The 14,056-nt window shown below is 36.9% G+C and overlaps 1 protein-coding gene and 1 long non-coding RNA gene across 2 annotated transcripts in view; one reads left to right on the top strand and one right to left on the bottom strand.

Annotated features, from left to right (window-relative positions):
• kibra (WW and C2 domain containing protein kibra) overlaps window positions 1–12,159 on the bottom strand; it is a 56,019-nt gene extending 43,860 nt beyond the window's left edge. The window contains exon 1 of the mRNA XM_088193978.1: window positions 11,884–12,159. Coding sequence (XP_088050104.1) covers window positions 11,884–12,005 — 122 coding nt within the window. The 5' untranslated portion in view covers window positions 12,006–12,159. The remainder of the gene's footprint in view (window positions 1–11,883) is intronic.
• Window positions 7,627–12,163, top strand: LOC148230674 (uncharacterized). The gene is made up of 2 exons (XR_015810910.1): window positions 7,627–10,784; window positions 10,957–12,163. It is a non-coding gene; the product is annotated as an uncharacterized LOC148230674 (long non-coding RNA).
• The last annotated feature ends 1,893 nt before the right edge of the window (window positions 12,164–14,056 follow it).

The raw sequence follows: 14,056 nt of genomic DNA on the forward strand, positions 1-14,056 counted from the left end.
GGTAGGCGGCTGGCTACCCATTTAAGAGCGAGTTTAAAATGCACCATTAGCGCCGGCTGGATATGGAAATAATAACGTAACGAGAGAGAGAGATAAAAATAACACAATAATGAAATGAAGCGGTTGCAGTCGTCGATCGCGCACATGTGCACGAGAGGGCAATTGCGAATGTATAACGGCAATACTTTTGATAATAACGGAGATTGACGGCCGAATTCCTGACTCGAGTGTCGCAAACAACAGCTGATGAATACGCAAAGTCGCTATTATTAACCCGCCGAAAGAGCGATGGGCGATTAAAAAACAGAACAACGTTTGAACAGGTGGCTCGAGGTATTTCGCAAAATACACACGCTTACGGGTCAAAAATGCGTGCAAATCGAGTGAAAAAAACAGACAGACAGGCACACACACAACATCGGTTCCGCAATGCTACGGCGTGAAAATCGGTCTCGATTCGAACGAGCCAAATCGATGAAACTGTCAGCAGCAGATTCGTCGATAAGTCCAAGAATACGTATCACATGCGCTATATTTCAAGATAAGATCTGCCATATATCTGCCAGTCTATAATGATATATGAAGACCCCAAGGCGAGAACATGTTTATAACTGGCATTTTCAGTTGAAAATTAGTTGTAATATTCACTATACTAAGTTTTTTGTGGTCGTATTGCTATAATATCTAGAATCAGCAAGCGAATAACATACGTATTTCCGTGTGATAGAAAAATAGCATTTATGAAAAGAATGTGTTAAACTACATAGTAAATCCACTCAAGACATTTAGCTCTGTATATTCGATTACATATTATATGTTAATTCAATGCGAGTTTCCTATGTTGGCAGCACTAAATCAGACAGCTGTCAATAATCACGCGTGCTAAGTGTCAAATGTTAGTTTGCAACAACATATTTACGAAGGGGATCGTTTAACTACTGCTCAACGCGTTAAAATTGTTTTAACTGTTCTACAGAAATATCAATTCTGTATGAACAGATCGAAATTTACGGAAAGATTATGGTCAATATAATCGTCATACTGAGCAAACAATTCACAAAGTAGTGAAAAAAATTGAAGAGATTGGAAGCGTTGGAGATAGGGTAAGATATGCGTATCACCGTGGCATCCATTCAGCCCAGAATATTGTTGCTGTAAGTAAAAGTATGGCCGAAGATCCGGAATTGTCGATTTGTCGGCATTCGCAGCTTTTGGGCATTTCTTATGGCTCCCTTTGGCGCATTTTGCATCTGGACTTGGACCTTCACCCGTATAAAATTCAGATAACAAAAGAAGGGAAGTACAGAGAAAAATATACGCAGATTGGGTGTTAGAGCAATTCTATATTAAATAATTTCATATATTTTTTATTTATCAAAATCGAGAAGTGAAAATGATAATTCTCATTTCTCAAGAAATCAGAATGCCTAGACACACTACACCGCAGGCATACAAGCAACTGGTAAATTCCAAGCAGTTGCATTCTGTTTGTGCACTGGGGGTGGATTTCCAGGGGGGGCGCTGAGATTTTTTTTATTTAAAAAGGGCGGTTTTTTATTTAAAAATAAGTTTGAGAATCTCTGTGGTAAACCTCGACTATTTAAATTATTTAAAAAATAAATTCGGAAACTGATGCTGGATTACTTTTATATCAGTGGCATGCCGTCCATAGATGCGGTAGATTCAAAACGCCACCAGCATGAACGGTTGATGGCGAGCGACTCAGCCGATCACGTGATCGTGTTTATAGTCGATCAACCGTGCATACTGGTGGCGTTTTTAATCGACCGCATATATGGACGGCACGCCACTGCTTTATATATTTATTATCGAATTCAGGAAGTAAGAAACATATTATTTACTTATTTAAATTAAGACCATCGTGACCCAACAGGTTATCCCAATGCGCCACGATGGTTTAAAAAAACATAATATACAAAGCAATAAAAAAAAAACAATAATTAGTTTTAGAATTTTCGTTCTTTTGACTTTTTCCGAGGTTAAAAAGAAAATGGATTCAAATTAATGAAAATTACAGCTCGTAAATTATCAGCAACCCTCGAAATACCTGCACCATTTCCTAAAGAAGTTGATTGCAAACGGCGAAAAGTAGAGAAGCAATTCGGTTATGACAATTTATTGTCAAATTTCAAACAAAAACAAGAAAAGTTTTCCCCCCACCATAAACAAGGTAAATTTGGAACGTGCTATTCGAGTGCGTGTAGTTGGGAAAAAATACTCGTATATTTTTTGCAATACGTACGTACTAATCAGGCGCGTGTGGTGAGATAATCTCCCTTTGACTCTCTCAGAAACAAAGTAACAGGCACCCAAATAGCACGTCCCTAATTTACCGTGTTATTGGGGAGTCTAATGTATACCTTGACCTAAATCAGGATCAGCAAAAGTCGATACTTATATCCTGTAAGTGCATTTTAAATTGATATTACTTTTTTCTATTATATAGGGATAGTAATAGATATATTTTACATAATTATTTGACAATACTATGGGCTTTTTGGATTCATATTTTTACAGAATATGGCTGGCTCGTGAGGATCTTTGTCAGTAATTTACACATACAATATGTAATGTAATTTAAAAAATAGTACTATAGTAAAAGCGCTATTTTTAACTCTGCCTATGGGCGGCACATAGCCTAGGGACGACACTGACGTAGTTTATATGCAAATCTAATGGTTTCATAAGAATGCACGGGTCAGCGGCACAAACGAATTTTGAACTATGCGAATCCCGGGACCCGTGCACACGCGGGGGTCGTCGCTCTCGACTTGCGCATAATTCATTGCGAATTTCGTAACGTCAAACAGCGACAAGAATAGATCCTATCGCGCGGCGCGAGCGACTTCCGAATACGATGATAGATAGCGGGAGATCGAGCGAGATGATCTCTATCCGTGTGCACAATAGCAATAATTCATCTATCGCGTGATATTATTTCGGCTCGCACACAAACACACGCCAAACGGGCGCAGAAGTAAATCGGCGCTTCTCGAAAGTCCCGCTCGTCGCCGACAATGTCAACTTTTACTTTCGCACGACCAAATCGCTAATTATTGTCAGCCAATCGAGAGAGAGCGAACATTTGCACATACGCGAGCTGGCGAGAATATAACATTTCATGTGTCAATTTGATTAATGTACGCGCACCGACGAGGAATTCCTTCGATACGATCGGAATTTCGCTTATCGTACATAAAACACACACACACAGCCGCGCGATTGCGCGAAAACAATTGTGTATACACAACAATCGTAATAATAATACACGCGCACGCAAAACACAATAATACAAGATCAGGTGAAGAATTTGCTAATTTTTCATTAGACATAAACGCGCGGGTTTGGTTAGATGTAGTACATAAGTACGGATGAATCAATTGGTGCATCTCGTGAATCACCATCCCTTATTTAGTGCGCATGCGCCAAACATGTTTAAATAAATTTAAATTAATTTATTTAAAGCAGATGCCGCAATAAATATCGTCGATAATTTATGAGCGAGAGATGAATTTCGTTCAATGCAAATTATTCGAAACGTTGCTAAAATCGAATAACAACCTTCTGCGAAAAAGTTGCCAAACACGCACCAGCTGCAATTTTGCGTTTGTTTTTCGGATCAAGATGTTTGTGTGTAAATATTATTACAATTAAAAGCACTTTTATTGATAAAATGTGTTATTGTATAATGCCCAATATAACAATCATATGCATTACAATAAGACAAAAATGTTTTAAAATGAGGACAATTTAGATGAGAAATATTGTTATGAATTTGTGGGTACTCGGTATAGGATGAAAATCGGTATTTATCGGTCATATGACTGACCGTATGGTTTAAAGTTATTTGTCGGAATGCTTATGAACAAAGGAGATTTCCCTATTTATATAATTATGCTAATTAGAAGTTAGAAAGGGGGTAACCGTGTCGTCTTACAGTCTAAAAATAGGCATGCTGGATCAAAACTTTTGATCTTACGAACAAATAATATAATATATAAATTTATTGTTCCATAAAACGAATTGTTTATGAATTACTTTTGGACAGATTATATGCTAGCAAGCGAGTATTGGCCAGAACAGTGAACACCTTAGGAATAATTCTCTGCAACTAATCCTTTTTCAAAGAAAAAATCCGAAGATTTACCTTACGTAAATGCACAAAGTATTTATTTTAATGCACATATCTCTCAAAATAATTCCCAATTAAATAGCATACTTTTAAGATCACCGATTTGTTTAGTTTACCGGGAAAATAATGTCGTTATATATGTATATTATGGGCTTAAGCGAAGGTCGCGTCATTAGCTTAGAAACGAGAATTCGGTCAGCAACAGACGCTTTATTATTGTTTTTGGACTGGAAGACTAAATTTACATAATAAATTTAAATACATTCCATTGAAGAATATAAAAATTTTAATTTGATGTTGAAAATCTATATGCGTGGTCATCCGCTAATAAATAGTCATTTAGAGCAAAAATATCACTTAAAAATAATTATAAAATGGATAACATGCTTCATCGCACAAAATTAGTAACCGATTTTGGTGTTTTATTTCAAGCGGACTATAGGTTCCATCAGCATATACAAAGCCTCAAATATATTGGAATTTGTCTTGCCTAAACATACACAAGAGTAAGATTCATCTACGACCCGTCAATTTATAATATAAAAGCATGTAAAGGAGATAATGTATTTTTTTCGTTTTTTGTGTATAGACCAGCTGCGACGCTAGGACTTTGAGCCTGTATCCCATCATAAACGAAATATAAGAGAAAAATAAAGTTTTAAGATTTGTTTTCTCAAAGTGGTATTTCGTATATAATATATAAATTTATACTCTCGCGAAATATTCGATCGCGCAGCGACATATTTTATGTCTATCAATTTAAAAGACAATCTAATCTAAAACGAAGTATAAGAATACACTTTAACACAATTGAAATAATAGTCATATTTTCGAATAACGAATGACGTATATATGCGTCACCCGCGTATATGCTAGAAATTCAAATAGCTAAAGGGCTCGAGTTTTATGGCTGTGTCAATTTTTTACAAATGCTGGTAATTTCAATAAAGAAATTGACACAATATATATAAATGATAAAAAATACATTTAACCAGCGCTTGACGCTTGGCAATTTTGCGCGACAATTGAATGACATTTGACACTTAAATTAGAAAATGCCTCGAAGTTATGTTCATGATACCATTTTAGGAAATTTACGATTAATAAATCTACATATAGATGAGTCCAAAATAATTTATATGTATTTCAAATCTTTATCTATCGAAAAATACTAATGGATCTAAAATTCGGGTGACCTTTCAACTCGGAAAAGGCGTCTTCGTTCGTAATGCAGAATTCAAGAATTAAATCGCGGTATGTGAATAAAAAATGCCGCTCGCTTATTTATCGGGCGAAATCGCCGAAGTCATTCACAATGCGGCAATCAAAGGCCAAGCGAGCAAGCGGGCAGGAGACCCTCTCGGCCGCTCGAACGAACGGGAGCCGGAATTCCGACCTTGGTAATAAAACTCCGACCGAGGCGCTCGCCGCTTCGCTCTTGAGGTCGGAATAGAAATCCAGAGGGAGCCGTAGAGTTGCGCAATTTTCCCATCGTCCGCCGTCATTTTCCGACGTTCTCGCGAGCTTTCGCAACTGGTCGGACGCCGCTAGTCGACGACCGGAGGAGAGCTAGAGCCGCGGCGGTATGGTGGTGGTAATAGTAGTACAGTCTGGCGATAGTAGTAGTAGTACAAGTCGTCCGTAGTATATAGGAGAAGGAGGAGGCGGGCGCGCGCTCGGCATATAAGGGAATTCTCACATTTGCATTTTTCTCAAGGAAAAGCAGTCAAACTGGTAGTGGCGGACGCCGCCTTCTCTTCGCCACATTCTTGCGGCGAAGCCTTCGACTCGGGCCGAGATGAAACGTGGACCCATTGAAGATAAACAACGCGGCTACATACGTACGCGCATAGTACGCGAATAGAGAGACAGGGCCGGCGCGCGCGACTTTTCGGCGCCCGGAAATTGCCACATACAAACGCTCTCTCACCACACTGCACTACAAACCTCGCCGCTGAGAGCATTTTACAAATCTTAATTACCAGGGACGTCATTTAAAAGGGGGGGCATTTTCCCCCTTGAATTTGGTCAGAAAAATACGTGTCTTATGATGAAATCGAAACCTTAAAAAAAGATTACTGTCTGAGTTATCCCTCAAAGAAAATCGAAAAAAAACAGTCTTGAATCTATCCTAGAAATATTTTTTTAAACATGTCATTTCAGCGTTATCATATCGGAATACATTTTCACAGGTAGATACATATTTTTACCAGTGAAAATAAAATTTATCTGGCAGGTTATATGATTTCAACTTTTCCATGTAAACATGAACATAAACATAAACATAAACAATTTAAATGCGGTGTATAAATGTTACGGTGAATGTTTATTTTTCATTAGTTATATTTCTACTAGCGAAAATATAGTTTAACTGACTGGCGCTAGTGAAATTATGTGGTGCTCTAAAATATCTGTTTCTGTTCAAACACAAACCTAACCGAATTAATCAAACCCAACTTGACCTAAATCTATAATTGGTTTTAGAACTTTTATTAGATAAGTCTTTGAAAGTTCTAGACATTGAATAATGAAACGTTTAATGTAAATTTTGAAGAATTTAAATCAGTATCTTTAAAATAAATTCACAACATAATTTGTGAGTTAAAAAAAGGTATCAATACTAATGAATTGGATGTAAATACAATTGAAGAAACACGGGAAATACTTTCTTTAGTAAATAAAGCACTCTCCAAAGGAAAAATACATTATAATTTAAATATTGCTACTATTATATCTATGCCTAAAATAAAAAATAGTAAAAAGGTCGAGGAAAAGAGACTAATTTACACGTAGCCTCGGTAACCATCATTCCCACTGCGACGGCATAATTTTATTGCTTTTGGCGTGAATTTTTGACTTTTGAGAAGAAATAATTGTTTTTTGCGCTTTTCTATTAGTCAAAATTCGGTTTAGATATGCTCCGTTTGATTCTCGCTTATTGTAAGTCGTTATATTGTTTTGATATGAAATGTTTTAATAAGCGTTTTCACTGCGATGACACGATTTTATTGCTTTTGACGTGGATTTTTGAGAAGGGATGATTGTTTTTTGCGCCCTCCTATTGGTCAAAAATTGGTTTATATATGCTACATTCGATTCTCACTTATTGTAAAAATATTGTTTTAATATGATTTTATTTTTTTTGACATGGATTCGGAACAGGGGAAGGGGGAAAATGCCCCTCTCCTAAATTTGGCCAGAAAAATGCATGTCATTTAATGAAATATATTATAAAAAGTATTGTTTTTGACGTGAGTTCTAAAGTGACGTAATTTGAGGGGGGGGGGGTAGGCGAGGACTGCCTTCCTCATGAATTTGGCTAAAAACATATATGTTATTTAATGAAATACTATGAATCTTAATAAAATATTAATAACGACCACTGACTGGTTAATCCCCCCCCCCTTAAAAAAATGAATTGACGCGTGAATAAACAAAAATAAAAAAAATGGAAATTTTGTCTTGTTACTTACTGTGTTTAAATGTTTTTTTTTTTTTTAATTTTTATTTATTTGAAATTATATTTTATGTTTATTGGGGAAAAAAAGTTTTTTCTCCAAAATATTTTTTTACTGATTTTTACGTGGAGATTTGCGCATTCAAACGGTTAAAGAAGCGCCTTATATAACAATGCAGATAAATGCATAAATAAAATTGTTACAGATGCAATTCGGCCCATAACGGTCTCTGGTTTTGTAAGGTTCGAAAGAGTCGCACAAGCGCTCAAGAATACCATCGGCCATCCCGCGCGTCTACTAATCAAATATTGGCGGCTGACTGACTCACGCGCGCGCGAAACTAACCATCAAACAAACATTGACATTCCGCGAAGCGGCGAATCGTGAAAATATTTGATGTGTTAGTCAATTCGCGCTCGCCGTTGGGCAATATCCGAGCGACATGTTTGGTAACGCTCCTCGGAGAACGTATCGGCCGATGGAATGCGGTCGCACGCCGAAGCGCGCCCGGACGACGGGGGCCACAATTTCCAAAGCACAATCCGAAGATTCCCCACCGAGGTGGAAGCGAGAGGCCGGATTCCTCGGCGGGAAGACAGCGACGAGGGGACGGCGAGCGAGCTAGAGGGACTCTGACCGGAACTCGCTCGGCGATCGATCCCCTACTCTCGCCGAAGCCGATGGCAAACCTCCAACGCAAGGTTTAACCCTTATAAGTTCAATAACACTGATGCGAAACGGTACTTGATGCATTTAAATAAAAAAATAATTTATATTAGTATAGCTATTCGTTAGTACCCTTGCTCAAAACGTGCCCCTTCCCGCTCTATTAAACATAATATGTTATATATTGCCGGTAGTAAAAACACAACTTTATTGATCTTTAAATTAAATAATAATAATTTAACTTAATATGTTACTATGTATTGCGTTTATAGAAAAAGTATAATCGCCTCCATGAAGAATATTCTTAAAACCTTTTAAAATGTCAAGGCCGTCAAACGCATCAACCCCGAACCGAAATATGTGTTGGTTGTTTTGTAAACATCCACAGATGTTACACGGCGAAGGAGCAGGTAGTCTGTCGTCAACGGGGCAATAAATTTTTGGGCTGTCAAACACCTGGCGCGTGACAATGGTTTAGTGCAAAATAGCACATTCCTATCTCTCGTCCACGTAAAAAAATACAAAAAGTCCGACTATTTAATATTTTCTTATAATAGGATCGGAAGAGCGAGTCGATTAAATAGCTCGGCTCTCGCAGCAGGTTTTTCTGGTTTACCTGATTGCAAAGAGATCGGGATGATTCCTTGTAGAGGCGAAGGTTTTAACATTCCTAGTGTTATATAATTTCTATGCGTTACCATGGCGATCGTCATACACAAACATCTGCACGCGCTCCGCGGACGGTCGCAATTCGTCGCGAAGCATCTTTGCGAAGATTTTTTTTATCTCTCGAATAAATGCGACATGGATTTTTTCGCGAACGTCTAAAGAAACAAATAAATAAACGCGATAGCACGAAAAGAATGCGCTCTGCGAGCCAAAGCATATGGGAAACGTTTACAAATCATAACGATGGAATGTCGACGTAGACGAGAGCGTATGCGAGGGGGGCGTGCTAAGAGCGAGAGGACGGAATTAAATTTTAACAAATGACAAAAACCCAATGACGTCAACGAACATTGGATGGAAAAAATGTCATTCTCATCGCTTGCGTAGCCGAAAAATATCAAATCAGATTTCCAAAAGAAAACTTCGAACGTCGAGTATTGAAACCGATCGGTAGCTAAACGAGGAAAGGAAGCAATTAAGATACTTTAGCAGTCGATTGTAATAACGATTCAACGTTCGAGAGTTTCGTCAACAACTTGACATTTTAGTCGAAAGAATTCGGCGAATTGCGACTTTGGGTATAATATTAATTTTATTCACTGTTCTGCGTGGGCTTACCGAACGTTCTATAATATACTATCGACAGAAATCATATTGAGATACATTTTCACCGGTAAATATTATATTTATCTTAACCAGTAAAAGTATAATTATTTCTACTAGCGAAAATATAATTTAACTGATAGGAGCTAGTAAAATTATATGTTAATGTAAATGTCAACGAAACGCAATTTGACAACTGCAAAATATTTGTTTTAAATTTGCTGTTCAAACCCAAACTATACCTAATCTAAAATTAATTATAGTTTTATAATTTTCATTAGGTTAAGACTAAAATATAAATTAAGCCAACTCATCTCTCAGGGAAAATTGGCGGAAGAAGTACAGACAGACGTCACATCTTACATATTACTCCATAGTTTGTCTACACTTAAAACAGTGTTGATATATGAAAGTTACTTACTTTCTTTTAAAGCTCACTTTAATTTCGCTTCCTGGCCCGTCGAATCTAAAATATTTACAATCTGGCCTATCACAAAATAAGTAATACTTGACCTAATGAAAGTTCTAAAACTATAACTAGTTTTTAAACTTTCATTCTTTTGACTTTTTCGAGAATTATCAGCATCAGCAGCCCTCGAAATACCTGCATCGTTTTCCAAAGAACTTGATTGCAGACGGCAAAAAGTAATGAAATAATTCGATTATGAAAGTTGTGATGAACCTATACATCAACAAAAATCAACGCAATCGAAGTAAGATTTGATAACCTGAAATATTATAGATCCTTTTTTGAATACCATCATGGGTTTACATTGATGGAAAATTGTAAAAAAAAAGTAAAGACCAAGCTCACCGATAATGAATCATCGGATATTGATGCCATTGAACTCTGTGAAGAATTAAAATTACTCTGGAGATTGGTTAAGCCACATAAAGATTAAAAGGGCTTTCAATTGTATCTATTGAAACTGAGATGGTATATGAGCTCGACTTGCAAGAGATTGTCAATGAAATATTAAAAACTTAATTTATTCTAAAATTTGTAAAGCAATAATTTTTTGAAATAAGTTTTGGGACCCCTGGTGAAGTATACGTGGGTCGAAGAGTCAGAGAAGAATATGTAGCTGATTTGGGTAATATGACTAGCGACTTCACTACAGGAAAATATTTCCAAGCGCAGACTAAACTACCATCCAATGCTCTGTGCCATGTTTGCGTCAGTTTGACGCTTTTAGAATTGCCTGCAGTTACCAGACCTAAATCCTATTGAGCATGTATGGGCATAATTAAAAGGAAAGGTTGCCCAACACAATTGCAAATCAAAAATTGAACTACGAGAAAAATTGCACATGGAATAGAGAAAATTACCCCCGTCCACATGTAAGTCGTTAGTTGACAGTTTGCAAAAAAGGGTTGCAACTGTAATTATTAAATATTAAAAATAAGCTTAAAATAAACACTTTTATTGATATTTTTTCAAGATATAATACAATTATTGGGGTGCCCCATTATTATGGCTAAACCTGTCTAGACTAAATAACATTTGTTTATAGTATTGCACTTTAAATTGATATTATTTTTTCTGTTCTAGTGATTGTAATAGATATTTTTGACATAATTATTTGAAAATAATATGGTCTTTTTGGATCATATTTGTACAGAATACGACTCGTGAGAATCTTTGACAATAATTTACATATATAATTCGTAATGTAATTTAAAAAATATTGCTAATAAAAGCGTTATTTAAACTATTAAAAATTGCTTCAGCTTATTTTATTAAAAATTTGAGGTTATGTCATGCGTGTCCTTCGTTAAAATATCGTTAGAAACAATTTTAATGCCAACTGATTTATATCATATATTTTCATACGTGTCGTATGAAAAAATAGGATGAAAGCTAAGCTTTTGTCAGTTTCTACTCCAGGAAATGTCAATGATCACTTTTGCTTATTATGATATTACTTCAAATTGTGTTACATTGCTGATGATTACTTTATATTTTTCATTATATTTGGTAAAATAATACAGTATTTCAATATAGAATCTCATAGAAGTAGAAAAAGAAGAAGAAGAATCGTAAACAAACGAACGCAAACAAAGATGGCGTCGTTGTTTTTGAAATTGGTGTGTGCGTTTAAAAGTAGCCCGATCGAATAGGTTAGGTTAGCCGCCGGTCGCTTTCGCTTCGGAGTGTGGCGCGAGGCGCGAGGCTAGCGGCTAGCGGCCAGCGGCCAGCGGCTAAGCGCTAAACGGCGAACGGTGAAAATAGTCCGCGTCCGCGTTGTCGGCGAACGGCGGATGCCTTCCGCCAGGCGGCGACACCGGCGGCGCTTCCCGCTCGCAAACTATTCCGCATAGCTCGGGACGTACCTGTCTCTGGGGTCGATCCAGGTGGTCCTGCGGGTGTTGTGGTCGATGTAGTACACCTTGCCGTCGTAGTCCGCGGCCTGGTCCCAGCCCGCGGGCAGCGGCAGCTCGCGGCGCCGCGGCATGCCTCGCTACGCGAAGTCGACGGGCGCCATGCCGATGCCGACTCGCGACGGCGACTCGCCACTCGCCACTCGCGCCACTCGACGCGACACGCACGCAGCGCACGATCGCGCACAACCGCGCACAACCGCGCCTCACAGGCGCGCACCTGCCACTGTCTGCCTCCCCACTCTGTCGCCTTCGCCGCCGCCGCCGCTTCTCACACTGTGCGGCGCGTCACCCCGCCGACCACCAGTTGCGTAACTTTCTTCCCGAAGCGCCGCTGCCATCTGGCGGATTCAACCTATAATACCTACCGATGTTTCGCACCATTTTACCTAACTATAATTCACTTACTTTTTACTCCAACTTACAGTAAATAATACATTTTTGATTAGTGAATTATAATTAAGAAATAAAATAGTAATAAATATTAAAACACTATTTTTTAAATCATTTTATCTGGTTTTACAATAAAAATATTCGGGTTAAATAATAATGTAGCAATTAGGTATTTTTACTTAAAAATCAAAAGCGTATGGATAATTTTAATAATGTAAACGTTATTAAACCTGTTGATTTGTTAAACTAAACATGTCAATGAACAGTGATAGATATAAACATAATTATATAATAGCTGATCGTTTAAATAATAAATAAAAGCCAAATTAATGCAATGTATTTAATTATTATATAGAAAATATACTTTTTAACTCTCTAAGTCTAAGTGTCTTGTGATGTATATACGAATTGTGACCAATTTTCGTGTGAGCAAGTAGCTTTGTGACCAAGATTCGTGTGAGCAATAATCCGCGTGTCCAGTTGTCATGTGAGCAATAGTCCGTTCACCTAGAAATATACATAGATCTACTGGGAAAAATGTATTTGGAATTTACTAGTGAAAATATAATTTCGACCGTATTCAGGGGAGTGCAACCTCGGTTGACATAAGATCGCGAACTTCAGTAAAATATAAATAACATCTGTCAAATAAATTAGATTAGTTTATTAAACTTTATTTTCGAAAACTAATGCGAAGACTGATAAGTTATCAGAGATTCCTTGATAACACTAGTTTATTATCCTGTAGCAATCATGAAACAGGATAATAAAAATACAAATATATTACATTAGAAAAATTCTATAATACACCACTGAAATATTGAAATATTTTTTTTTCTCACAAAATCATTAAAAAAATATAAATTAAAATAATCAACATTGGCTATTTTTAAAAAAAATACACGAAAAAAATTTGGGGGGAAGGGGTGTAAGTTCAGCGCTCCTGCGGCTATTTTTTTATTACTACACCACTGATGTCTACACTCCAGGCGGAGAATTTCCTCATGACCACATAGTGCCAAATTTTGTGAAACCAGAAACTTCAGGTAACTGCAGGTATTCTTTGCAAGATATTTCACCAAATAAATGTTTTTCCGAATAAATTTGAGCTCGAATATACAATATAAAATTATTTATTCTTGTTTTTGTTTTTTATATTGTTTTCTTCCATTTAGTAAAAGCTCAGCGATGGCCGGGACTGTTTTTATGTAACTGTAGCATTTCTGTATTTTTTACACTTTTTAAATCGATCAGTTGAATCAAATGAAGATTGAGAATTTGAATTCGTAGATGTGAACAATAAGTAACAGAAACAGTAAGCAGCTTTATTATTCGGCGAATATAATAGCCATGATCGATTCACTTTCTCTTCATTCGTCAATCGGCGATTGAACTACGCTGATTTAATTGAACACCTACACGATACTGATGGAAGATTGTTTCTGTTCTAAGAATGACGCGATCCGAAAGTAATTATTTGTTCACGAAGAGCCTGTGATATTATTATTATATGGGTTGTTAGATCAAATTCTAAATAGCTAACATCGTGGAACTTACATACAGCAGGAATTTACAAACGTAATACAGCAGGAATATTATCATATTTTTTTTTGCCAGAAGCAGAATTTTTTTTCAATCTTACCATATTCGATGTTTTTCTCAACATAGGCGGTGTCATTTGTCTGAAAAAGGTTTTCCGAAAATTTTTTGTGTTGAAATGATTCAACGTTAT

The sequence above is a fragment of the Plectrocnemia conspersa genome, unplaced genomic scaffold (genome assembly GCF_051122295.1).
Source record: "Plectrocnemia conspersa isolate PC_06_02 unplaced genomic scaffold, ASM5112229v1 ptg000010l, whole genome shotgun sequence".
NCBI lineage: Eukaryota > Metazoa > Arthropoda > Insecta > Trichoptera > Polycentropodidae > Plectrocnemia > Plectrocnemia conspersa.